This window comes from Bufo gargarizans, chromosome 2 (genome assembly GCF_014858855.1).
Source record: "Bufo gargarizans isolate SCDJY-AF-19 chromosome 2, ASM1485885v1, whole genome shotgun sequence".
Classification (NCBI taxonomy): Eukaryota; Metazoa; Chordata; class Amphibia; order Anura; family Bufonidae; genus Bufo; species Bufo gargarizans.
The window spans coordinates 598,654,198-598,680,463 of record NC_058081.1 but is presented as its reverse complement, the minus strand read 5'-3'; the positions used below and the strand labels follow the sequence as shown (position 1 = coordinate 598,680,463).

Genomic DNA, 26,266 nt, shown 5'->3' with positions numbered 1-26,266 from the left:
ATTATTGTGCCTGATGTGCTCCCCAATGTGCTCTAAGTTCAGCCTCCCATTGAAACGAATGGGAGAAGTTTTTAGTGTGGATTATGTGTGGAAAAGTGAGAATTATGAGAAACATGCAGCATTATTCTTGTCATCGGCGGCTGCCATACATCATAAGGGGCCTATATGCCCCTGGGACTTCTACCTGCAGATACAGTATGAGGACCAGTACTGCTTTCGATAAACAGTTATATGAGTTTACTGTATTTCTAATAAACATTCAGTAAAAATTCTGAGGCGGTCTTTTACAACCCACTGTTAACTTTTTATTGTGCAATAAACAACTATAAAAGTTAGTACAAAATGCTTAAAATACAGAAATATCTACAGACTTGTCAACGAGCTACAAGAAGCTGCATGGAATTTGGGCTCCATGCAGCTCCTCTGTTTTAAAGGGGTACTCCCTTCTCAGACTTTTATGGCATATTCCAGATACGGTGTCCACCTGCGAGATCTACATCTATCTCCATAACTGGTCCCCCCTGGAGTGTATGGAGAGGTGGCTGTGCATCCGCAGCTCTCTCCATTGACTTCTGTTACAGTTCCGAGGACAGTCGAGCGCTGTCGCACAGCTGTCTTCAAAACTCCTACGGATGTGAACGAAGAGTGCTGTGGATGTGCACCTCTCCGTACACTGCTGCGGATGTGCACCTCTCCGTACACTGCTGCGGATGTGCACCTCTCCGTACACTGCTGCGGATGTGCACCTCTCCGTACACTGCTGCGGATGTGCACCTCTCCGTACACTGCTGCGGATGTGCACCTCTCCGTACACTGCTGCAGTGCGCTGTTATGGAGGTAGTTGTAGATTTCCTGTTTTGGTCGATTCTGCTTTGATTCGGAGTGTTTTGACTAATGATAAAATATTAGGGAATTGTACATAATATAACTCCCCAAAGTCCTGGTTCCTCAGGAGAGATGACCTCTTTAACATATGTTTTGGTAAATACTTGTATTCCACATAAAATCATGATTCTGGAACATATTTTCTTAAAACTCTACGTGGAGTTGTCCATTTGGAATTCCTCCTAGAAATGTATAAATACATGGGCGTTACCATTCTCCTTGGCATAGGTGTGTGTCCCTGCACTGGCAGTGATGGCTGAACAGTTTCAATGTGTAAGTTGTCAATCTATTTATACATTTCTAGAAGGAACAGCAGAGGAACAACTCAATACAGAGAAGCTCCAGAACTGTTATATTATGGGGAACACAAGTTTTTTTCTGTTGCCTATGGGCCATTTCTGCTATTACTGCTCAGTCCTGTGTACAAGAGTGGTGCTATATTTTAGCCATTTTTCTCATCATTGACAAGCACTTTAACTGTACAGTAGAGAATTAATATACTGTACAGTATTGGAGACAAACCCGAAGAAAAGAACCTTCTGGACATGGTGGTTCCTGTAAGTATCCTATATCACTGACCATTCCTGCCCCTACTTGCATGCAGATTAAGAAGACTGTAGACCGAGCGCCGGATATGTACATGGCCCGTTCCTGTAACGCGAGTCCGTGGACATCACACCCCGGATGCTGAGCTCCTTACTGTGAGGTTAAGGACATTTGCTCTAGAACTGATACAAGTTATGCTTTATTTAGAGTCCTTTAAGGTTGTCCATATAGCAATAAGAGACGTGTATACTGCATCCTGTAAGGTGTATATGGTACATACAGCGGGGGTTCTATGCAGACCCAACATGGGATTACTAGTGAAGTGACCTAGTGTCCATTACCAGTGTCCTTACAACCATGGCAAAAAGTAGTGTGGAAACACTGAAGTAGTGGAGCGCTAATCCCACAAATCACAATCACTGCCGTCTTGCTGTGGAGCAGTCACCTAAAAGTGGATTTGCAGACTAAATCACTTTAAATATTGACCCCTGTAATATGTCCATACAATATTCAACCAGTTGGCGCTAAGTGTGCCTGCTAGACAGCAAACTGAGATGCTGAAAACTGCTACTGCCTCTTCACCAAACTGGTCTAGAAGGACCAGGTGCTATGAGACCTGGAGAGATTTCCTCACAATGAACCGTGCTACTCAACTAGGTAGGCAATAATATTTAGTAGCACCCGGTCTGTGACTTGGGGGGTAAGGATGGATAATGAGTGTAGTTAGCGCCCACTGGTTTAGGGTCATTTAACGTGGGCTGATGCCCATAATTAAAGTGCCTTTCACATGGCCCAACGCAAAGTGAAAAGGGAATGAATGATCGTTATTACACAGACTGATGTGCTACATGAAAGATGCGATCACCAGGAGTGTTTTGCTCTGTTGTTGGGTGACCAGCAGCATCAATTATCGGGAATGACCATTCTTATGAATGTCTGTTGCCCATAATTGACCCAATCCAAGTCTGTGTAGAAAGGCCCTTAGTTTCTTTCTCTCGACTCTGATCTTGGTTGCATTCCTTTTTGCTCATGAGTTTTTTTTCTTTTGTAACAGATTTCCTCAGTTATATGAAAACACACAACATTAATCTTTTGCTTCTTCAAAGACCTCAGTTATCAGCCATACCATTTCCTAGGCCCATGTTGAGGCAAGATGTCCATTGTATTATACAGCGGGTAACCAGCCTTAGCCTTCTTTGACATAACAGTTTAAGGGTTTTTCCAGTAGAAATACTGATGGCCTATCCTTAGGATCAGTTATCAGTATGAGATCAGTGGGGGTCCGATTCTTATCAACCCCGCCAATCAAAACCTGATCACAGGTTTCCTTCTTTGTTTACCAGACACAGCGTCGTACATTTGCTAGTGGCTGTACCTGGTATTGCAGCTCAATTCCTTTCACTTGAATTGGACTGAGCTGCTCCGAGTTGTTGTACTAGATACAGCCAATACTAAAAGTACCTAGATGTGCCTGTTAAACAATGAAGGAGACGCGACACTCACTAGATCGTTGTGGCCTCTTCAAATCAGCTGTTCAGAGGGTGTTGAGAGTTGATGCCCCCACCAATCTGATAATAACAGCCTATCGGAATAGGCCATCAATTTTTTTCGTCCTGGAGAACCCCTTAAAATTGCTGTTAGGAACAGTCTGAAGTGGTTATGAAGTGGTTCATTTTGGTCACTCTTGTTGAACACGGGGATGTTACAGTAGGTCAGGCATGCTCAACCTGCGACCCTTCAGCTGTTGCAAAACTACAACTCCCAGCATGCCCGAACAGCCTACAGCTATCAGCAGGGCATTGTGGGAGTTGCAGTTTTACAACAGCTGGAGGGCCGCAGGTTGAGCATGCCTGCTCTAGGTTATCTCGTCTATTCTACAGGCCTAAATGCCCAAGCTCTGCTCCCAGTAGTTTTTCTTCTGTAGAAACGTCCAGAGAGTGAAGGTTTCTCATCCTGTAGAGCCTGTGGCTTTCATGTGGCTCCACTCATGATGGCCTTCATGGCATCTTTTAACATCCATTTACCGGGTTGATATGCTTGAATAGTTGTTCGCTGATGTTCCTAATAGAAAAAATGACAAAATTGTCAATAGCTGAAAATGTGTTTGGGAGAGTCTTAGTATACCACTGGTGCGCAGAACCGTACGTAGTACCCGAGAGGCAGCCACTCCAGGTGCCGCCCTATGGTGCCTTCATACAAAACCATATTAAGGAAATATTCTTCCTTAGAAGAAATGCGAAATATGGCATCTGATGGATACAACAGAAGGAACCTCTATTTACCGTCACATGTGATCAGAGCCAATCAGGGGTACAACAGTCTACAGGCTCCATATTAAGGACTGCGAACAACCTGTAGTTTGTACAGAGCCATAATACAGAAATGTACATGAGACCAAAGGTTTGAAAAAGGCCCAAGGTGTCTAAAGTGTCACCTACTGTATGAAATGAGTGGCATTTGTGACCTGTCTTCTGGTTGCATCATATTCTTACCCCCAAGTCAAGATTTAGCTTTTTTTTTTTTTTCATTTCTAGTTTATTGCCAACCCAATTTACCAGGCTTTTTTTTTTTTTACTATTCAATTTATCCATAAATGGTAGAAATCAGCCATTGTATGACCAGTAAGATGATCTGCAGAAGTCAAATCATCTTTATTTTGAGAAGCTCTTGAATTCTCTTTTGCTAAATGCAGAGATACAGTTTCTTGGCATGAACCTTCAGCATTTGTCAAGGATACTGCTTGATCCCTAATCATATTGAATACTGAGAGTAATTGCTTATTGCATTCAATCTCTATTCCATTATCAAGGACAGTTCATAATTTCATACAAAGAGCTCTGTGAATATCTCCAACCTTCCTGGCTAAGCTCACTCAATATTATTAAGGGTGGCTGAAGACTTGGAACCACTTGCTTCTGTTGTAAATTATTTCTATTTTTAGCAGCTTGTTGCTTGGAGAAATTCATTATAATGGCCTGAAGACAAACAGTCAGAAGAACAGACCTAAAGAGTAACTACTCCTCAGCGCTCAGTTCTGTGCTTCGTGCTGGTCGTTACTTCTGATGTACTGAATGGATTCATCTTAGTTTGTGAAGCTAACGGCTTATTATGCTTGCAAACTGAACACAACGTCCTCAGAGAAGCTGTCACTTCCCTTACCCTACTTTTCTTGTGTATGACTCTTTGGTCCAGCCTGATGCATGACATTCTGGAAAGGGTATATAGCTAGCTTTTTCAAAAATATATTCACCTTGGCAACCAACTATCCCATCTATTGCTCCAGTAATTTTCTTTTAAATAGCCTATCATTTTGTGTATGCAGCTCCTAGGCAGACTCAAGTGTTTGCCTTCTATCTGTCTCCTAGTTCTTGCTAATCCACCAAATGTAAGTTACCAAGAAAAAGTGGACAAGTGGGAGTATGGCTGCAGGATGTAATCTGTAACCATAGTGCACAGACCTGTATTCTGTAACACATAGCGCTACCTAAAAGCTGTAGGCACAAAACGGTAAATGGATGAGAAAAAAGGGTGTGCTGTGTTTCCAGAATCAATGGCATTCTTCTTTGTGGGCTGTGTCTTGTTTAGCAGCTTATACCCATTCAAGTAAATGCAATGCCAGTTACACAAAAAAACAAAGCACCTCTTCTAATCCTAGACTACCTATATAGGCCTCATGCACACGACTGTGTGCCTGCCGTCTGCGGACGTGGACCCGTTCACTTGAATGGGGTCTGCGATCCGCATCAGAGGGTTCGCACCACAAAAAATTTGTTCATTCAGACAAAAAACCCATGTGGACAGAAAACTTCCGATCCATGCCTCCACTCTATACCGTCCCGTATCTTCTGGATTGCGGACCCATTCAAATGAACGGGTTCCCCTCCACGATACAGTGCGCACGCGGCCGATGCCCGTATATTGCGGACCCGCTGTTGGCGGGCCACAATATGGCCATGGACCTGCTATGATCTTGTGCATGAGGCCTTAGGTTGTTGAGCTTTGTATGGACTATCCATCGGTTCTGTCACTTACCTGGTTGCATCTGAATCTTTCGGCACAGATTTTTCCCATCTCCATCCTTATAAATAGGCATGACACAGATCTTATTCATGGTTCCTTCTGCCAAGTCTGTCAAATATATACTTTTAGCCTGTGGAGCTACACTGATGACTGTGGAACGGCCCGCTTGCCTTCTGCACCGCACATGATAACCCTGCACGTCTCCATCTGCAGATCCCCATGTGGCCTTCACAGTGCTGGAGCCCAGGTCTTTTAAATGCAGGTACTTTACCTTTGTCTCATCTAATAAAAAGAAACAAATGTTTACAACTATTGTCAGAGGTCTGATGAATGCTGGAAACAAACACATAGATGAAAGGCTATGTCCACCTCTGCAACCAATGTGACATCATGGTTTCAGACTGCAAACAAGACATGTCTGTAGTTTGATCCTTCTTCTGTCTGAAAGGATAGAGGGAGTGGAATAACCCATGACTGCAGGATCAGACAGCACACAGGGTTCTCCTCCACACAGGTCTGCATATGAATGGTGTTTTTAGTATTTCAATGTGTGGTCACTCAGCATAGGGAAAGCTGAGAGAAGGCAGTGGTGCGAGCGCCGGTGCCTTCTCAAACAGCTGATCCTCCGGGGTCCAGAGTGTTGACCCCCACCGATCAGATACTAATGACCTATCCAGAGGATAGGTCATCAGTAAAAAAAATCTTGGAAAAGTTCTTTAAAGGCTGTGTACACCTTTGGGGGCAAATGTTTTTATTATTGCATTGTACTCATTTTGAAATACATTTTTTTAAATTGGTCTTTATTAAAAATATGGAGTCCTTTTTTCTGTACAGAACTGACATGCTCTGACATGAATTTTCTGTCAGACCAGGAGCATACGGACTCCTTATCTCTGCTCACTGCCCTTATAAAAACACTCATCTTAGCTCAGTTGTTATCTTACTGATAAGAATGTGGCTTATGTGTTTATAACCTCTCAGTAATTCAGAGATAAGGTTTATTAGATGACCAGGCACAAAGTGAAAGCGAAAGTACCAGTCACACAGCTAGAAATACAGTTAACCCTTTGCGAACAGCTCAATATTTTTAATAAAGGCCAATTGAAAAAAATATATTTATAGCCAAAAATGAGTAAAATGCCTCCTAAGGTGTACATAGCCTTTGAACTTGAATCTTCAGTAAAGAACAGTTTTCCAACAAAACTGCCTCATCATTGCCTCCTCCAACACCGCACGGGACCCTGCCTTGCACTTCATCATTCCTCACCACCAAGGGCACCCAAACCACCATCAGGCAGGAAAACCACAGGACCAGGATGTGTCCCAAAGGGAAGAAAGGTGAGCCCTTCCCATCACTGCACGGCCCAGGCGAGCGCCAGAGTGAGTACCAACTGCAACCTCCATTTTTGCTACTATAACTCTTCTCCTCTGTATTCCTCCTTCTGGGTAATTGAAGTATGTCCAGTTTAAAGGGAGTCTGTCATCATCTAACCTTACTGAGGGCTGGCCCAAGCCACTCTGTGCAACCTCTTGCTCCTCCTGCATCCTCTGCCAGCCCTGACTGACAGGGCCAAGCAAGGTGACTATGCAGGAACTTGACCCTGTCAATCAAGAAGGAGAGGGAGGGGCTGGCAGAGGAAGCAGGAGGAGCAAGGGTGCACAAATTGGCTTGGACCTGCCCCTAGTGCACTTAACTGCTCATTTTCATATGCATTAAAGTATTTTTTTTTAGAATGAAGCAATGGATTGCGAAGTTATCATTACATTAAGGGTCCATTCACACGTCCGTTGTTTCTTTCCTGATCTGTTCCGTTTTTTACTGAACAGATCTGGACCAGATCTGGACCCATTCATTTTCAATGGGTCCTGAAAAAAAATCTGACATTGTGCTGTCCGTTTTTTTTCAGGACCCATTGAAAATGAATGGGTCCAGATCTGGTCCAGATCTGTTCAGCAAAAAAACGGAACAGATCAGGAAAGAAAGACCGTAATTAGACTTACCGGTAATTCTGTTTCCTTGAGTCCACCATGACGGCTCTACTATGAGATTGACCCTTGACCTCTGTAGGGGCAGGAACACACAGAGTTTAAAAGGCCACCACCCACACTCACCCTCAGTGCTTTCCAAATTACCAAGTGGGTGTAGCCTTAACCTAGGCAAGTATATGAATATATACTTTTTTTTTTTTGAGTATTAATTCATACTCAACCCCTCCTTAAAACTCAGGGGGGGAAATCTGGGCCGTCATGGTGGACTCAAGGAAACAGAATTACCGGTAAGTCTAATTACGGTCTTTCCATTTCGTCCACCATGACGGCTCTACTATGAGAACTACCAGATTATTAAACAGGGTGGGTAACCGCTTGTAGAACCTTCTGACCGAAGGTTAAATCCGTAGAAGCTGATACATTGATCCGGTAATGTTTGATAAAAGTACTTATATTGGACCAGGTGGCTGCTTTACAGATCCTGTCAAGGGAGACACCACCTCTTTCTGCCCATGAGGACGCCATAGCTCTTGTAGAGTGAGCTTTTATATTCGTGGGGCTGTCTAGACCCGACTTCTGGTAGCAGCAAATAATAGTAGATCTGATCCATCTTCCAATCGTGGCTTTGGATGCCTTTTTCCCTTTGTTAGGACCCCCATACTGAACGAAAAGGTTATCATCTTTCCTAAATTCTTTTGTTGAGTCCAAGTATTGTATGATAGTATTCCGGACGTCCAGGAGCTGGAACTGATCTTGTGATGGGTCGCCCTTGGGAAAAGATGGAAGGATGATCTCTTGGTCTCTGTGAAAGTCCGACACTACTTTAGGGAGAAAACCAGGATCTAAACGTAAAACTATTCTGTCCGGGAAGATCGTGAGGTATGGTTCCCTGCAGGACAGCGCTTGGATTTCACCCAGACGTCTGGCTGAAGTGATTGCCACTAGGAAGGCTGCTTTTAAGGATAGGTGTCTGAGAGACATCTCTTGCGTAGGAGAAAAAGGCAAATTCGTAAGGTTTTTTAGGCGTCCTAGGGGTTAAGGAAGGTCTCAGTCTTGAGGCAGCTTTTATGAACCTCCTTATCCACCTGTGACCGGCCAGGTCTGTATCATAACAAGCCCCCAAAGCAGAGATCTGTACTTTGAGTGTGCTTGGTCTAAGGCCTAGATCTAACCCACGTTGGAGGAAGTCTAGCACTTTTTTGATATTGGGGGAAGAGTTTACAGGAGGAGTCTGGCCTAGCCAACTACAATATTTCTTCCATATCTTCAGATATATTGCAGAAGTAACTTCTTTTCTACTGGACTTAAGGGTGTTTATGACCTTCTCTGATATCCCCTTGCTCTTTAGGATCTCGCGTTCAGGATCCAGACCGAAAGTCTGAAAAGACCTGGATTCTGGTGAAGAATTGGACCCTGAGAGATAATGTCCTCCTGTGGGGGGATTATCCAGGGTTCTTCCAGAGCTAGTTCTTTTAACACTGGGAACCAATTCCTTTTTGTCCAGTACGGGACAACTAGTATTATGGTTACTGGGTCCGATCTTATCTTCTGCAGCACCCTGGGTATTAAAGGCCAAGGGGGGAAGGCATAGGCTAGATCCCAAGACCACCTGACTGAGAATGCGTCTGTCGCCCACGGGTTGTCTCTTGGGTTTAGGGAGCAAAAGGGATGGACCTTTGCGTTCTTTTTTGATGCAAACAGGTCTATCCTGGGGGTTCCCCATCTCCTGGTAATCTGCTCGAAAACGATTGAGTTTAGGGCCCATTCCCCCGGATCTATGGTTACTCTGCTGAGAAAATCTGCCTGTATGTTTTCTGTACCCATGGATAGCAGTGATGGATAGAACGTTCTTTTCCGCCCAGGAGAATATTTTTTCTGCCAACTCCTTTAAGCCTAATGATTGTGTGCCCCCCTGATGTTTTAGGTATGCTACGGCTGTTACGTTGTCCGAGAGGATCTTTAGGTGTTTTCCGGAGACCCTGTCCCGTGATAACTTCAGTACCTCCCAGATTGCCCTCAATTCTCTGTGATTTGAGAAACATTTTTTCATGGCGTCTGACCAAGTGCCCTGGTAATTTATTGAGCCTATTTTTGCTCCCCATCCGGTACCACTTGCATCTGTGTATATTTGAATCTCCAGATCTTTTACCCAGGGTACGCCCTTTTGCAGGTTTTCCTCTTTCGTCCACCATTTTAAATCTGATTTCACCTGATTCGGGATGGGGATTTTTTTCTCTAGAGAGCACTGTCTCTTGTCCCAAACCCTCAGGATCCAAGATTGGAGAATCCTGGTGTGGGCCTGAGACCAGGATACCGCTGTTATGCAGGAGGTCATTGTGCCTAGGAGGCTCATGGCATTGCGAATGGAGCACTGGGATTGACTTTGGAATTTTTGTGTTTTTTCCATAAACGACGTGACCTTTTCCTGAGGGAGGGATGTCACCTGGGAGACCGAGTCCAGTATTACCCCCAGAAACTTCATTCTGGTTGAGGGGACTAAGCTTGATTTTTTCAGGTTTATTACCCACCCCAGGTCTGAAAATCTGTGCATCAGGTCTCTGGTGATGCTGTTTGTCTCCTGCTTCGAAGGTCCCAGGACCAGAAAGTCATCCAAATATGGGAAAAATGTTATCCCTTCTGCTCTCAGGGGGGATATCATTTCTACTACTAGTTTTGTGAATACCCTTGGAGCAGATGAGATCCCAAAAGGTAACACGGTGAACTGGAAGTGTCTTACAATTCCTGAGCTGTCCACTAGGGCAAACCTGAGGAATTTTTGCGATGATCTGTTTATGGGGACGTGATAGTACGCGTCCTTTAAATCTATGGACGTCATGAAATCTCCTGTTTTGATCAGGGGAATGATGGATGTTACAGATTCCATCCTGAATTTTCTGTATGCGACCGCTTTGTTTAATCCCTTTAGATTTATAATGGTGCGGGAGGAACCATCTGGTTTTTGTACCAAAAATAGACTGGAATAATAGCCCCTTCCCCTTTCTGCACTTGGGACTTCTGTCACAACGCCTGAGTCTATAAGTTGCAGGATACCCTGCCAGATTTTTTCTATTATTTTTGGACTGTGAGAGGTTATTTTGAACCTCTTTGGGGGGACTGAGGAAAATTCTATCCGGTAGCCGTCCCAAATTATATTTAGGACCCATGGATTTTTTGTGATGGACTCCCACTGGGACAGAAAATTCCGCAGTCTTCCCCCTACTCTGGCGTCATTGTTTATCTTTATTTTTGGGGTTAAGAAGGAAACCTCTGCCTTTTCCCCCCTTCTGGTAACTCCATCTACCCCCCTTTCCCTTGCCCCTATAGGGTCTAGTTTGGGGGTTGGAAGAACGAAAGGGCTTCTTTTTGGTCTCTTCTGGGAACCCCTTTTTTTTTATCTGCAGCCTTTTCCAAGATAGAGTCTAATACGGGTCCAAAAACGTATTCTCCAGAAAACGCTATGGAGCACAGTTTCGCTTTTGATGCTCTATCCCCTCCCCAGGCTTTCATCCACAAAGCTCTCCTTGCGGAATTGGTGAGGGCCGCATCCTTAGCGGCGAACCTCACCGACTCCGCCGAGGTGTCCGCCAGGAAGGCCGTGGCAGATCTGAGGAGTGGAATAGAACTCAAAATTTCCTCCCTAGGAGTCTTGTTTTTAAAGTGTTCTTCTAGTTCGTTAAGCCAGAAACACATAGATCTTGCGACCGATGTTGCGGCAATATTGGTCTTGACCCCAAACATGGCTGCCTCCCAGGATTTTTTTAGGAGAGAGTCGGCTTTCCTTTCCATTGGGTCCTGTAATTGTGAAGAGTCCTCAAATGGGAGGGAAGTCTTCTTAACTACTTTTGCCACTTGGATGTCAATTTTGGGGGTCTCGTTAAACAATTTGACGTCCGCTGGATCAAACAACAAACGGTTTCTGAATTCACGAGATACCCCTAGTCTCCTCTCGGGGTCAGTCCACTCGTCTAAGATCATGTCCTTTAAATTTTCATTCATTGGGAAAACTTTTGACTTTTTTGTTCTGAGTCCCCCGAACATCTCGTCCAAGACGGACTTTGGTTTTTTCACCTCCTCAATCCCCATGGTTGCTCTGACGGCTCCCAATAGCTCCTCCATATCCTCGGAAGAAAAGAAATATTTCTTACTATCTTCCATTATCTCCCCCTCTGATAGAACGTCAAGGCCCATGTTCTGTCCAGAGGTGGAGGCCCCCTCGTCCATAATCTCCGAAACAGAGGAGGATGGGGCGGATAATCTAGGTTTTTTTGCAGGAGGCGGTGTAGACGGGGCTGATCTGAGGGAGGCCAAAGAGGACTTAATTTCGTTCTGAATAAGCGTTTTGACCTCAGACAAAATTGACGGTTGCTCCTCTTTTATAAGATCTTTTATGCAACTCTGGCAGAGCTTTATAATTCTCAGGAAGCTTTCTATTACAAGTTGCACATCTTTGCACTTTAGACCTTGTCCTGGGCTCTTTAACTCCCTATAAGAGAGGAGCAGCCAGGTATCAATAGACAAACCAGCAAGTAAGTCAAAAAGAGATACATCATTTTGTCTTTCCCCACAGGGGAACTCACTGTTGGAGTAGCCGAGGGAGCTTCGGGGTCCATCTGGGCTGTAGAGGCGTCCGGGGCTTCAGGAGCAGACATCAGAGCTGTATGCGCCAGGAGGAAGATCGGTGCCACTGCCTTATTTGAATCTGCCGCCACAAGTATGTCCGGCGTCTGACGTCACCGCCGAGCGCCCGATCCAAGCTCCGCCCCTTCCGCCTCCAGCGCCGGAAGCAGAGAGTAATGCTGAGGCCTCCCGGAGTCGGCGTTCAGCATGCTGCTTCCTGTGGTCAGCTTCCTTTACATGGGGAAGGGGAACCGCACTGTGGGGAGGGATACAGGCTCCTGCTACAGAAGCGAGAGCTTTGGACTGGACCGCAGGAGGGCAAGGGACGAGGACGGAATCCTCAGGTATTCACATAAAATAATAAACTTTTCTCTTCACCTCCACCAGGAGGGCTCTCTGTGTGTTTGACCCCGTAGGGACAGGAAACACTGAGGGTGAGTGTGGGTGGTGGCCTTTTAAACTCTGTGTATTCCTGCCCCTACAGAGGTCAAGGGTCAATCTCATAGTAGAGCCGTCATGGTGGATGAAATGGAAACAACGGACGTGTGAATAGACCCTGACTAATTCTGTCCTGTTCACCAGGCAAAATGCCTTGTAGGTCTAGCTCAGCTTACAGGTCCTTCATAAATCCTTTTTTTTTCTTTTAAAAAGGTCATTATTCTGACCCCTGATACTCGCTCTCTGTTCACACTGTGCCAGTTCTGTCTTTTTAAGGATTCAGATGGGTGAGCAATGGACCCCATAACTTATAATGGGTTCCATTATTTTAACAGCAGGAATAGCGGTACTCTTGTGGTCAAAAGTGATGGAACTCCTGAGAGAGGCTCTTAATACTAATGTGGAAAGAGCCTCAGGCTGTATTTATTAGAAAAATCTGCTGTGAAATTTATGACAGAGTATGTTGTAATTTGAACTGCTGTGGGTCTGCACGTGAATTAACCCCCTATCAATGGGACTAATCTGCATGTGGCTATCCGCCACGGTATCGGTGTAGTAAAACAATTTAACGGGGGTTATGCCATGATTGATGTAAAAACTTATAATGAGACATCATATAGTACATCTCTTAACAGAGCTAGTACTTCACATGGATCCAGAGATCTCCACATTCACTGCTGTAATTGCTCTGATAGATTATTTTGATCCTAGCAGCTTGGGGGGAGGAGGGGGGGGGGTGTGTCCTTTCTGCTGCAGTAGTCACACTGAAACTGCCACAGCTTCTAACAGAACATATGGCTGGTGGCAGCTGAAGATTTAAACTGAGCGCGTTCGACCAGCTCAGTGAGATGGACAAAAATGAAGGAAAAGAACAAACAGCAGGTGGCGCTGTACAGATACATTTTATTGAATACCTCACTGGCTGTACGAAGTGTTTAATTACATGCAATTACAAAAGTGTTGACATCCAGGTGCTGGTTTGAAAAAAGTAGAATATGCTTTGTGACACAACACCTTTAGGAACTTACATGTCAATTCTTTTTTTTCCCCTACAATGCAGAATTTCGCTTTAGTAAAAAGACTGCTGGAGTAAGATGGTGGCAAATTTATTCCAAGGCACCAGAAATTCAAATCTATGCCAACTATGAGCTGGTGTACATTTGAACTATAATTTATGCCAGTTACTGGTGTAAATTACAGTAAATCTGGCCAGTCATGGCTGCCCCCCCCTCCCTCTGAGCCCTTCCCCCTTTCTCACCACAAAGTAGCAAGAAGTGCAAATTGTTCCACAAATAATATGTTCATTATCTGCCCCATAACGCAATCACTTACTGTGTTCTGTGCATGCTATGGCAGACAAAGCTTTCTCGCCGCCAGATTTAAAGATGGCAGACACTGTAACCAGGTACGTTGTGTTGGATCTCAAGTTCTCCAGAACAGTGCTATTCAACCTGCTGTCCACCTGCAAGGTTCGTACGATATTGCTGGGGATCGGTCCGTATTGAATTTCATATCCAGCAACACTGTCAAGGTTGGGACCCCAACTCACCCGGAAACTGTGTGCACTGGGGTCAGAGATTAAGATTTGGAATGGAGAAAGCTGTTCTGCAAAAGAAACCAAAAATGTCAATTAAGATCCAAGGGGGTCATTTACTAATATGAAATACTCCTAAATTAGGCATATTAAGGCGCAGATGGCGGTGCAACAGTTAGTTGCGTCACTATATGTTACTTTTCCCTGCCTGTAAGACAGTTAGGAAGCGCCGAAGTTATGGAGATGCCTATGCCTTTTCATAACTTCAGCATATCCTCCACCAGCTATGGGGCTTTATAAATGTGCCCCCAAGCATCCAACATAGTTTCCATTTTTCATATGCTTACAGGGGTTGGACAGCATTACAAAAAAATTTAGCTTTCTACCAGAAACCGTGCCACATGTGGTTCTGTCTAGCATTGCAGCTTAGCTCTATTGAAGTGGGCATGGCTGAACTATAAAACCACACAACTGGTGTACGCTGGTTTTGGAAGATGGCAGCCATGGTTTTGTCATCCTGGTGGAAATAGAATTAGCTATCTGAATAGTTACATATTCATGTAAAGAGAGTCTGGTTTCTAAGAAAACCAGAATGGGAACCTCCGCTGCGGTGTAGTCAAGGGTTTAGAAATATAGATGTAAAGTGCTATGAGTTGTTACCTTTTAAGAGAACGATCTATACATGGAAGATCCTCCTGGTTATTGAAGGGAAGCTGGTGTCCGGATGGCTTCAGGTTCAACCTTCTAGCGTGAGTGATGCTCCGACCGGCAGCAAATCACTCGTGCGAGGGAACCACCAGTTTGAAGTCCGGGAATTTCGGCGTGTGACGTCACTGCCCTCTGTATGGATGCCTTCAGGGGACAAAAAACTATCCGACACGTTTCTGAGCCAGTCGGGCTGCTTCGTCAGAGGATCTTCCATGTATAGATCGTTCTCTTAAAAGGTACCAACTCATAGCACTTTACATCTATATTTCTAAACCCTTGACTACACCGCAATCAGCGCAGGTTCCCATTCTGGTTTTCTTAGAAACCAGACTCTCTTTACATACGTGTGTTTAAATTTCAGCGGTCAAAGCAGCAGACTGTGTTTGCCAACCTAGCAGCGATTCCCTTACGGGTAAGGAGTGTCAAGTGGCCACGGTAGCGCGAGTGGGCAGATACATTTTAGTTACATATTCATATTTGTAAAGCTTCCTTCAAGTCACGGTTGCTACTCTGCTACTTACCCTCAAGTGTTGAGACTTGAATGCTCTGAGGTGGAACATGTTGGATATTGGACTCTGAGAAGACAGTGGCCCGGTATTGAGTATTTGGGCTTAAATGACTAAATATCACATTCATCTGTTCAAGAGGCAAAGTCTTTCTAAGTTTCCTCCTTGGATCTGACACTAATTCAAGTTCCACTATGTAGGGTCCATTGTCTCCTGGCACCCTTGACCAGTCCAGCTGGAAACTTGATGTTGTAATATCCCGGGTATATAGAGGTCTCCTCTGGTTCACTTCTGTGAAGATAAGGAAGCATGGTCATTAATTCTTTATATCGTTGTATGTAGTTTGGTTATGGTATATAGAAATTTTGCCATGCACATTGTGTCTCCCCGATGCCTGGCTCATCCACAGTTTTAGTATATTCCAGTGGATTTACTCACTGCTTCATTACTGGAGTGTTTATTACCCCTTCCTTACCAGGCCAGTTTTTCAAGTTTAGCAATAGTCCTATCTAACTACAAATAACTAATCTCTTAGCCAGCCTACATGTACTTGATAATTTTCTTCACGGGACAACTTAGACCAGGGTTTCTCAACTTCGGTCCTCGGGACCCACCTACCAGTCATGTTTTCAGGATTTCCTTAGTATTGAGCAGGTGATAGAATTAGTGTCCTCTCATCAGGACTCACCACAGGTATTCATTCTGTGGGATATTCTCAAATCCTTAGATTCCTGACCGGTAGGCAGGTCCCGAGGACTGGAGTCGAGAATCCCTGCCTTAGGCTCCATTCAGACGTCCGAACTTTGGGTCCGGATCCGTTCTGCAGTGTGCAGTCCGCATCAGCATTTCCGATCCGCGGCTCCGCACAAAAATAGAACGTCCTATTCTTGTCCGCAGTTGCGGACAAGAATAGGCATTTCTATTCTGGTGCCGGCCCGGTGTTTTGCGGATCCGCAAAACACTGCGGATGTGTGAATGGACCCTTAGACCTTTCTTTTGTGGCATTAGATGACAGATATAAATATTATAAAAATATATATTTAAGGAAAAACTGTGAAAATGATGAAAAAAATTAATTCCTTTATGATTTTTTTTCGGGTACAAATGGTTTCAAGACAAAATATTTCTAAAACTATAAGTTTGCAGTGTGAAAATGGATGTTATTTGTGAAATGTATCTAATGGCTGGGCCCACCGCAAGACTTAAAAGGATTAGAGTGCATTTTGGCTGCCTATTTTTCTATTTCTGGTTCTATGGCACCGTACTGCCAGTACAGATGTTGTACAGTGCCCAAAAATTAGAAACTACTTCAAAGTGACTTTTTTATGTTGACCCCTAGGTATTTATCTTGGAGAAATTTGCTAAAAGGAAAAAAAAAATTATATTTTACCACCCAAAAAGTCTGCTATACTGTTGATAAAACGAATAATTCTTTTTTTTTTTGCTTAATTTTTTTTATGAACGACAAAGGGGGTAAAAGTGTGTATGTGTGTGTACTTAGTCTCCTATACTATTTCTAAAACTAGTAACTATAGCTATAACTTTTTTATTTTTTATCTTCTTTATTTCACTTTTTATTTTTTATTAATTTTTTTTTATTTAACTTTATTTACTTTTTATTAAAAAAATGTATGGAAAAAAAGTGAATTCACCCCACCCTTCCACAAACTGCAGGTTCACCTTTAATTTTAAAGCCAGCAGGGGGTGCCCTCACATAAAGAAGAGAGTGTCACTGTAGGCCTTTTGACTTTTCATAGCAATGAATCGCTGTTACCATAGCAATGAATCGCTGTTACAGTGATGCCACGCAAGGAGACCACTTTGGCTGGTCCCTGGAATACTTACTGTGACCGCAGCTGTCTGATGACAGTGCGGTCACCCAGATCTGCAGCGCCATGGTTTGCTGGAAGATCGTAATGTAATTCAACGCATTTATAAATCGGGTTACTGATGAGATCTTACTGCCACAGCATATATATAGTCGTGCTGCGGTAGGCAAGAGGTTAATGCAGCAGATGATTTATATACATTATTATACACTGCTTACCCACTCTCCTCCTTGTTTAGGATTCTTCTTTCTCCCCCATTTCAGAACTGCTAGCGGACCGTGCAATGCCTGTATGAGGTGGTTGGTCTGTTTAATGTTCTGAACATGTCACAGCCTGGTTGGTATTAATGCTGGATTCCCTTTTTTGGGGGCCTATCTTTTGTCTAGCTGTTTGAGTATACTTTATGCTTATGGACCGTATGTTCTCCCTTACAGTGCATGGACTAAGTATGTATCTCTTATAAATGGCTGCCTATTACTTTAAACTGACTATATGAGTATCTTAAAAAGTGGCCAGTAGTTTCTTTGTCTATATTACTGTATAAATACCATACTATACACAATCCATTCGGAAAGTCTTCAGACCCTTAAATTTTTTCCCCCACATTTTGTTATGTTGCGGCCTTGTACTAAAAAAATAAAAAAAAATAAAGTTTTCCTCCATCATTCTGCATTCAATAACCCATGACAAGAAAGTGAAAACAGAATGTTAGAAATCTTTGTTAGTTTATTAAAAAGAAAATCTTGCATTGACATAAGTATTCAGACCTTTTACTCAGGACTTAGTTGAAGCTCCTTTGGCACTGATTACAGCTTCCTGACTTCTTGGGTATGATGCCACAAGGTTTGCACATCTGGATTTGGGGATTTTCTGCCATTCTTCTCTGCAGATCCTTTCAAGCGCTGTTAGGTTGGACGGGGACCGTACGTTGATAGCCATTTTCAGGTCTTTCTAGAGATTTTCAATTGGGTTCAAATCAGGTCTCTGGCTGGGCCAATCAAGGACAGTCCCGAAGTGACTCCTGTGTTGTCTTGGCTGTGTGCTTAGGGTCATTGTCTTCCTGTCCCAGACACTCAAAACTACCCCCACAATGATGCTGCCAACTCCATGCATTACTGTAGGGATAGTATTTGGCAGGTGATGAGCAGTGCCTGGTTTTCTCCAGACAGGACACTTAGAATTAAGGCCAAAAAGTTCAATCTTGGTTTCAACAGATCAGTAATCTTGTTTCTCACATAGTCCTTTAGGTCATTTTTGCAAACTCCAGGTGGGCTTCCATATGTCTTTTACTGAGGAGAGGCTTCATTCTGGCCACTCTGCCATGAAGCCCACATTAGTGGAGTGCTGTAGTGATGGTTGACCTTCTGAAAGTTTCTTCCATGTGCACTGAGGATGTTTGGAGCTCAGCCAGAGGGACCATTAGGTTGTTCACCTCTCTTACCAAGGCCCTTCTCCAACTATTACTTAGTTTGGTGGGGAGGTCAACTCTAGGAAGAATTATGGTTGTTTTAAACTTCTTCCATTCAAGATTTATGAAGGCCACTGTGCTCTTGGGAACTTTCAGTGCAGCAGAAATTATAGGTACCCTTCTCCAGATCTATGCCTCCACACAATCCTGTCTCTGGGCTCTACAGAGAGTTCTTTCCTCCTTATGGCTTGTTTTTTGCTCTGATATGCATTGTCAGCTGTGAGACTTTATAGAGACAGGGCTCTATAAAATCATGTCCAATCAACTGGACACCACAGGTGGACTCCAATCAAGGTGTAAAACATCTCAAAGATGATCCAGAGAAATGGGAGACCCCCAGAGGTAAATTTCATGTGTCATATTTTTATTATTTCAGCACAACATAACAAAACATGAAAAATTGAAAGGGTCTGAAGACTTTCCAAATGCACTGTAAATGTTGCATTTATATTACGAATTGTCTAGATGGCATGTCGTGATACCCTGAAGCTCAACCATGATATGAACTACAAGAGGAGGGATAGTTATCAAAATAGACCCAGAGAGAGACTGGTGCTGATAGGAAGACAAAAATGTGCCACTACACTGGAATGGTCTGGCACCAATAGAAGAGAGTGCAGCTGGTATGCATGTGGTGCCAAGAGGAACAGCTGTTTGCCTAAGAGACAGTTAGGCCTTAAAGGGGTTCTCCAGGAATTAAAAAAATGAAAATACTTAATTATTTTATAATAAATATATTCACAAATGCCTTTCATTACTTAGAATGGCTTGTTTTGTATAGGGAGCAATCAATAGGAGAAATAAAATGGCCACTGTCCTATCAGTACACACAAAACCTGTCCTAATCACACAGGAGGACAAGTTACTTCACCACAATGAGCCATAGTGTTGCCTTATCCTCCATTCCTGTCAGGAATCATGATCCTGAATACACGTGAATCTCTATGGGAATGGAGAAGATGAGGAGACATGAGAGGAGGGTGAGGTGTGGCTAATGAGAAGCAGCACTTGTTTACAGTCTCCATTACCACAGCCCCACATTACCACAGTCTGTCCTGTCCCCAGACATTCAGCTAAAGTTCTTATCATCTGTATGCAGGATCATAATCCCTGACAAGTAGAGAGGAGGATGGGGCAGCTCTTTACCTCAGTGTTGTAAAGTAACTAGTCCTGTGTGTGACAGGTTTTGTGTGAACTAATGGGACAGCGGCCATTTTGTTTCCCCTGATGATTGCTCCTCAGACAAAACGAGCCATTATAAATAATGAAAGGTATTAGAGAATATATTTATAATAAAGTAATATTTGAGTATTTTCAGTTTCTTACTTCCCAGAGAAACCCTTTAAGCCTGTCCACTTTGAAGTTAGCAGTGAGCTCGAAGCAGGCCTTGATCATTGGTAGTAGTGGTCTAGACGATGGAGAAACTTGTCCCCTGGTGAGCTGATGGTGAGTTGACATTACTGATGAGAAGCTTTGGTGAGGGCAAGTCCCTGATGGAAGTGGTTTAACTGCTTCATAAATCAAGGCCTGGTTAGTCTGGACCTAGAAGAGGCTAACCGTGGAGAGCGGCAGTTTGCAGTGTGTAGGCCGCCGTTAAAGAAGTATATGCGTGTCTTCTCATCTTTGGTGAGTGGGTTAGTTTTGGGACAATGTCAGCCTTGAGGTAGTCAGGGAGGAGTGAGTTGTGCCAAGATCAACAAAGGGGGAGATTGCAGCTGGGTCCAGTTTAGGGACATGATAGAGACCAGCTTGGTGGGGTCTAGTGAAAAACTGAAGATCTGAATGTGGATGTTTATAGTGTCCTAATTATTTCAGTTGGCAGATGCAGCAGACTGAACAGGGATATTTTTGTAAGAAGTTGTGTAGTAAAGAAGAAGGGATCTGGGTTAGTGATGACCATCCACTAGTTCGGTGAGTAGTGGCCTGTCTAAAGAAGCTTAGTCCAGGGGTGAGGCTCTTGTGCAGTAAACAGGCACCCAAGTTAGAGAGTGACACATTTATCAAGTGTTTTATGGTGTTCAGCTTGTGGTTAGTAATGTAAAGCAACAGTGCCATCTTGTGTGTATTTTAACCATTAAAGGAATTGTCCAAGATCATAAAAATGTGGACAAAGGCAGACTATATTATAAAATGATAAAAGAACAAATTGTCACTTGTTAGACAAGCATTGTTAAATGCTGAACCACATTTACACACTTACCTGGAAGTGTGGAAACTCTGATACGCTGAACCTGGTTAAAGTGCCCCTTGGAGTTAGGAATAAAGGTAACCTGGTAGACGGTATCTGGGTTTAGGTTGCTGAATAACATACTAGTCAGATCTCCATTTAAAACGTTCTGTATTGTCTTGCTTAAATCTGTTAATGGTGCATACTCCAACACGTAGCGCCCTGTGTCTCCAGCCAACCTGGACCAGGACAATTGGAAACTTGTAGATGTTCTGTCCTGAACGTGCAGGTTTCTTGCTTTGATTGGATCTGTCAACATAGAAACATACTTTTATAATCATTAGGTACTATTATATAATGCCGCCATAACTGTGACAATTTGTATTTACTTCCTCACATCCTTTTAGGAGTCTGCAGTGTTTACTAATCTGGTATCTGTTAATGTCAGGTACATAATTTATACAGGAACAGTCTGCATTTTATCTCAGAGCTGCATTCATAATTCTGCTGGCTGCATTGTTGGCAGGAAAATCTCTGAAAGTTACTTTTTCCCTATATTAAAGGGGTTATGCATTTCAAGAAACCCCCCCCCCCCACATGTGCCGGGCCCCTCACTGGTAATATACTTACCCCGCACCCCTCCTGGTCCCCGCACCGCCGCTGCTTCTCCCTGCACACGGATAACAACAGGGAGGCTCGTCCCTGTCCCCGCCTGCCATTGGCTGATCCTCCCTGACACCAGATGTTTTCATCCGTGTGCAGGGAGAAGCAGCAGCGGCGGTGCGGGGACCAGGAGCGGCGCCGGAAGCAGGGTAAGTATATTACCGGTGAGGGGCCCGGAACATGTGCGGGGGTTTTCTTAAAATTAGATAACCCCTTTAAGGCTCCTTTACACTGTCTGAATATTGGGCAGATCATCGTTGACAAGGGTTCATAGGAACGCTTGTTAGCAATAATCTGCTGGTGTAAAGGTGCTGGAGATTACCCAATGAAAAAGCGAAACACTGGTAGATCATTGGTGCAGTCACCTAAATCATTGTTTGCCGGCAGCAAGTCTTCCCGCCTAATCACACTCTGCTGCCGGAAAACATTGAATCTGTATGAGGAGGAGTGATGGCATCAGTGAAGTGATCACTCCTCCCCATACTGTGACCTCCACTGATGAGCAGGGGATTGTTGGGAAGGAATGCTCAATTGAGCAGTGTAAAAGGAGACTTTACTGTACAGTACCTGATGTGCAGTCTACATTTCCCCAGCTGTGAACCAGCAAGAAATTCTGGTAGATTTCAGCTCTGAAGCCGGTAGAAGTGTGAATGCAGCTCTGGACTATAATACAGGCTGTAACTCTGCATTAATACATGATAAGGAATGTAAGGCTAACCCACGTTTCATGTAGACAAAATTTAGGCTAAATGTTTAATTTACAGAATACCCCCAAGGAAACAATACTAGACACAAACTGCACCCCCAGTAAACTTACCCATGAGAGTAGAGACTTGAATTGAGGCATACTGGACACCGGACTCATGGATAAGCGAGACCTGATAGGTGGTATTGGAGGCTAAGTTACTAACCATCGCGCTGCTCACATCCCCAGACAAGGTCTTTCGGAATTTTGCACTTGGATCCAATATTGGGGAATATTCCACAACATAACTGCCCCAGTCTCCAGGAACCCTGGACCAGGTTACCAAGAAACTTGTCGCTGTTATATTAATGGCCTGCAAACTCCTTTGGTGACCTGGTTCTAAAAACAAGATGGTGTCATTATTACTTTTTAAAATCTGTGTAAATTAACATACGCCATGTGCAGTATAATTAACATTAACAACCTCTTCAGAGTTTACATGGGGACATCTACTTGTAGACCACGCGCAGGTTGAAGACCGAAGGAAACAATAAAGAGACTTCAACGTGGTCCCGTGAAACAGTTGATCATGTGTGGTGCTGAAGAGAGACAGACCCCCACTGATTGGATATTGATGGCCTATCCTGAGGATATCCATTATCCTGAATCCAGGAAAGCCATTTAAAGAGGCTTTTCTATGGTCACATGTTCCACTGCAGACAATGGCTGGCTTCAGAGGTGGTGTGCCGCTTGTGACCACATCACCCCTGATGCCAGTTATTGGTGGTAGCAGCAAATAATATTAACATGCCCATGCGTGGAAAAACCTCTAAGTCCCAATATGCTGAACCACATTTACACACTCACCTGGAAGTGTGGAAACTCTGATACGCTGAACCTGGTTAAAGTGCCCCTTGGAGTCAGGGATAAAGGTAACCTGGTAGACGGTATCTGGGTTTAGGTTGCTGAAGAACATACTAGCCAGATCTCCATATAAAACGTTCTGTATGGTCTTGCTTAAATCTGTTAATGGTGCATACTCCAACACGTAGCGCCCTGTGTCTCCAGCCAACCTGGACCAGGACAGCTGGAAACTTGTAGACGTTCTGTCCTGAATGTGCAGGTTTCTTGCTTTGATTGGATCTGCCAACATAGAAACATACTTTTGTAATCATTAGGTATTTATATAGTGCCGCCATCAGACATGACATATTTAACATTTGATTTGGGCTGCACTCATAGAACATAACTGTGACAATTTTTTTATTTACTTCCTCATATACTTTTAGGAATCTGCAATGTTTGATAATCTGGTATTTGTCAGTGTCAGATACATAACTTATAGGCCCCTTTCACACGGGCGAGTTTTCCGTGCGGGTGCGATCCGTGCGGCGAACGTATGGCACCCGCACTAAATCCTGACCCATTCATTTCTATGGGGCTGTGCACATGAGCGTTGTTTTTAACGCATCACTTGTGCGTTCAGTTGAAATCGCAACATGCTCTATATTGTCCGATTTCGATGTGACGCAGGCCCCATAGAAATGAATGGGGTGTGTGAAAATCGGATGGCATCCGCAAGCAAGTACGGATGCCGTGCGATTTGCACGCACGGTTGCTAGGAGACGATCGGGATGGAGACCCGATCATTATTATTTTCCCTTATAACATGGTTATAAGGGAAAATAGCATTCTGAATACAGAATGCATAGTAAACCAGCGCTAGAGGGGTTAAAAAAAAATAAAAAATAATTTAACTCACCTTAGTCCACTTGCTCGCGAAGCCCGGCATCTCCTTGTGTCTCCGCTGCTGATGAACAGGACCTGGGGTGAGCTGCTCCATTAAATATCGGTTAAAGGGGTTCTGCACTTTCATTTCACTGATGATCTATCCTCTGGATAGATCATCAGCTTCTGATCGGCCGGGGTCTGACACCCGGGACCCCCGCCGATCAGCTGTTTGAGAAGGCAGCTGCGCTCCAGGAGCGCCGCTGCCTTCTCACTGTTTACCGCCGGGCGCCCGCCCACTGACGTCACGACTTGTATCAACTAGAGTGGGCGCGGCTAAACTCCATTCAAGTGAACAGAGCTTAGCCGCGCCCACTCTAGTTGATACAAGTCGTGACGTCAGAGGGCGGGCGGCCCGGCGGTAAACAGTGAGAAGGCAGCGGCGCTCCTGGAGCGCCGCTGCCTTCTCAAACAGCTGATCGGCGGGGGTCCCGGGTGTCAGACGCCGGCCGATCAGAAGCTGATGATCTATCCAGAGGATAGATCATCAGTGAAATGAAAGTGCAGAACCCCTTTAAGGACCTTCGATGATGTCACTCCGGTCATCACATGGTCTTTTACCATGGTGAATCACCATGGTAAAAGATCATGTGGCATACCATGTGATGACCGGAGTGACGTCATCGAAGGTCCTTAACCGATATTTAATGGAGCAGCTCACCCCAGGTCCTGTTCAGCCGCTCAGCGCAGAGGAGACACAAGGAGATGCCGGCTTCGCGATCAAGTGGACTAAGGTGAGTTAAATATTTTTATTTATTTTTTTAACCCCTCTAGCGCTGGTTTACTATGCATTCTGTATTCAGAATGCTATTATTTTCCCTTATAACCATGTTATAAGGGAAAATAATACAATCTTCAGAACATCAGTCCCAAGCCCGAACTTCTATGAAGAAGTTCGGGTTTGGGTACCAAACATGCACGATTTTTCTCACGCGAGTGCAACGCATGACAATGTTTTGCACTCGCGCGGGAAAATCGCGCATTTTCCCGCAACGCACCCGGCTCTTATCCGGGCAAAAAAACTGACGCCCGTGTGAAAGAGGCCATATAGAAATAGTCAGCATTTTATCACAGAGCTGCATTCAGAATTCTGCTGGCTGCATGTTACCAACTCCTACATGGAAAAACCTCTTTAAAGGGAACCTGTCACCAAAAAAATCGCTTACTAAGCTGTTAATAGTACCTTATAGTGCTGCATAGTAGTTTCCTAATGCACTTTTTCTTAGTTTAGCCGCATCTAGCCTCCTTGAGAAATCAAGGTTTTATTCAGCCGCTGCCCCCTGCTTCAATCCTGCTCCCCCGCCTCCCGCCGCCTTTATTGACACGCCGGATCTCAGTGCCAGGACCGTGCTCCCAGCCCGCATGCGCAGTAAAGGGCTGCTGTAGCGCGATCCCGGCTCCGGCTCGTACACTCAGCCGGCTTCCGTTTCGCTACTGCGCATGCGCCCGCCAGCCTTACATACTAGCGCAGTTACAGAAGATGCCGGGCACATGCGCAGTAGTGAAACTGAAGCCGGGGTGAGTGTACGAGCCGGAGCCGGGATCGCGCTACAGCAGCCCTTTACTGCGCATGCGGGCTGGGAGCGCGGTCCTGGCACTGAGATCCGGTGTGTCAATAAAGGAGGCGGGAGGCGGGGAGAGCAGGATTGGAGACGCCTAGCCCGCTGCCCCCTTGACTTCAAACCTGACTTGAAGCAGGGGGCAGCGGCTGAATAAAACATTGATTTCTCAAGGAGGCTAGATGCGGCTAAACAAAGAAAAAATGCATTAGGAAACTACTATGCAGCACTATAAGGTACTATTAACAGCTTAGTAAGAGATTTTTGGGTGACAGGTTCCCTTTAAGTCCCAATATGCTGAACCACATTTACACACTTACCTGGAAGTGTGGAGACTCTGATACGCTGCACCTGGTTAAAGTGCCCCTTGGAGTCAGGGATAAAGGTAACCTGGTAGACGGTATCTGGGTTTAGGTTGCTGAATAACATACTAGTCAGATCTCCATATAAAACATTCTGTATTGTCTTGCTTAAATCTGTTAATGGTGCATACTCCAACACGTAGCGCCCTGTGTCTCCAGCCAACCTGGACCAGGACAACTGGAAACTTGTAGACGTTATGTCCTGAACGTGCAGGTTTCTTGCTTCGATTCGATCTGCCAACATAGAAACATACTTTTATAACCATCATCAGGTATTTATATAGTGCCGCCATCATACATGACATATTTTAGCATTTGATTTAGCCGGCATTCATAGAACAGAACTGTGACAATTTTTATTTACCTCCTTACATCATTTTATGAATCTGCAATGTTTGATAATCTGGTATCTGTTAATGTCAGATATAACTTATACAGAAACAGTCTGCATTTTATCTCAGAGCTGCATTCAGACTTCTGCTGGCTTCACCCTTGGCAGGAA

At 44.3% G+C, this 26,266-nt stretch overlaps 1 protein-coding gene across 3 annotated transcripts in view; it reads right to left on the bottom strand.

The window, feature by feature from the left end:
• Positions 1–282: 282 nt before the first annotated feature.
• The window catches only part of LOC122928746 (collagen alpha-1(XII) chain-like), a 78,921-nt gene continuing 52,937 nt past the window's right edge, over positions 283–26,266 (bottom strand). The window contains exons 9-17 of one of the 3 annotated variants that reach the window (XR_006387925.1): positions 25,723–25,998; positions 22,923–23,198; positions 22,188–22,454; positions 20,741–21,016; positions 15,259–15,534; positions 13,828–14,100; positions 5,464–5,733; positions 719–3,492; positions 283–662 (exon numbers count right to left, since the gene is read on the bottom strand). Coding sequence is in view for 2 of the 3 variants with exons in the window: in XM_044281912.1 (XP_044137847.1) it covers positions 3,452–3,492; positions 5,464–5,733; positions 13,828–14,100; positions 15,259–15,534; positions 20,741–21,016; positions 22,188–22,454; positions 22,923–23,198; positions 25,723–25,998 (1,955 nt within the window). In the remaining variant the exon portion in view is untranslated. Of the gene's footprint in view, positions 3,493–5,463; positions 5,734–13,827; positions 14,101–15,258; positions 15,535–20,740; positions 21,017–22,187; positions 22,455–22,922; positions 23,199–25,722; positions 25,999–26,266 lie in introns of all 3 variants that reach the window. The other 2 variants (XM_044281912.1, XM_044281913.1) reach the window with 2 other exon arrangements.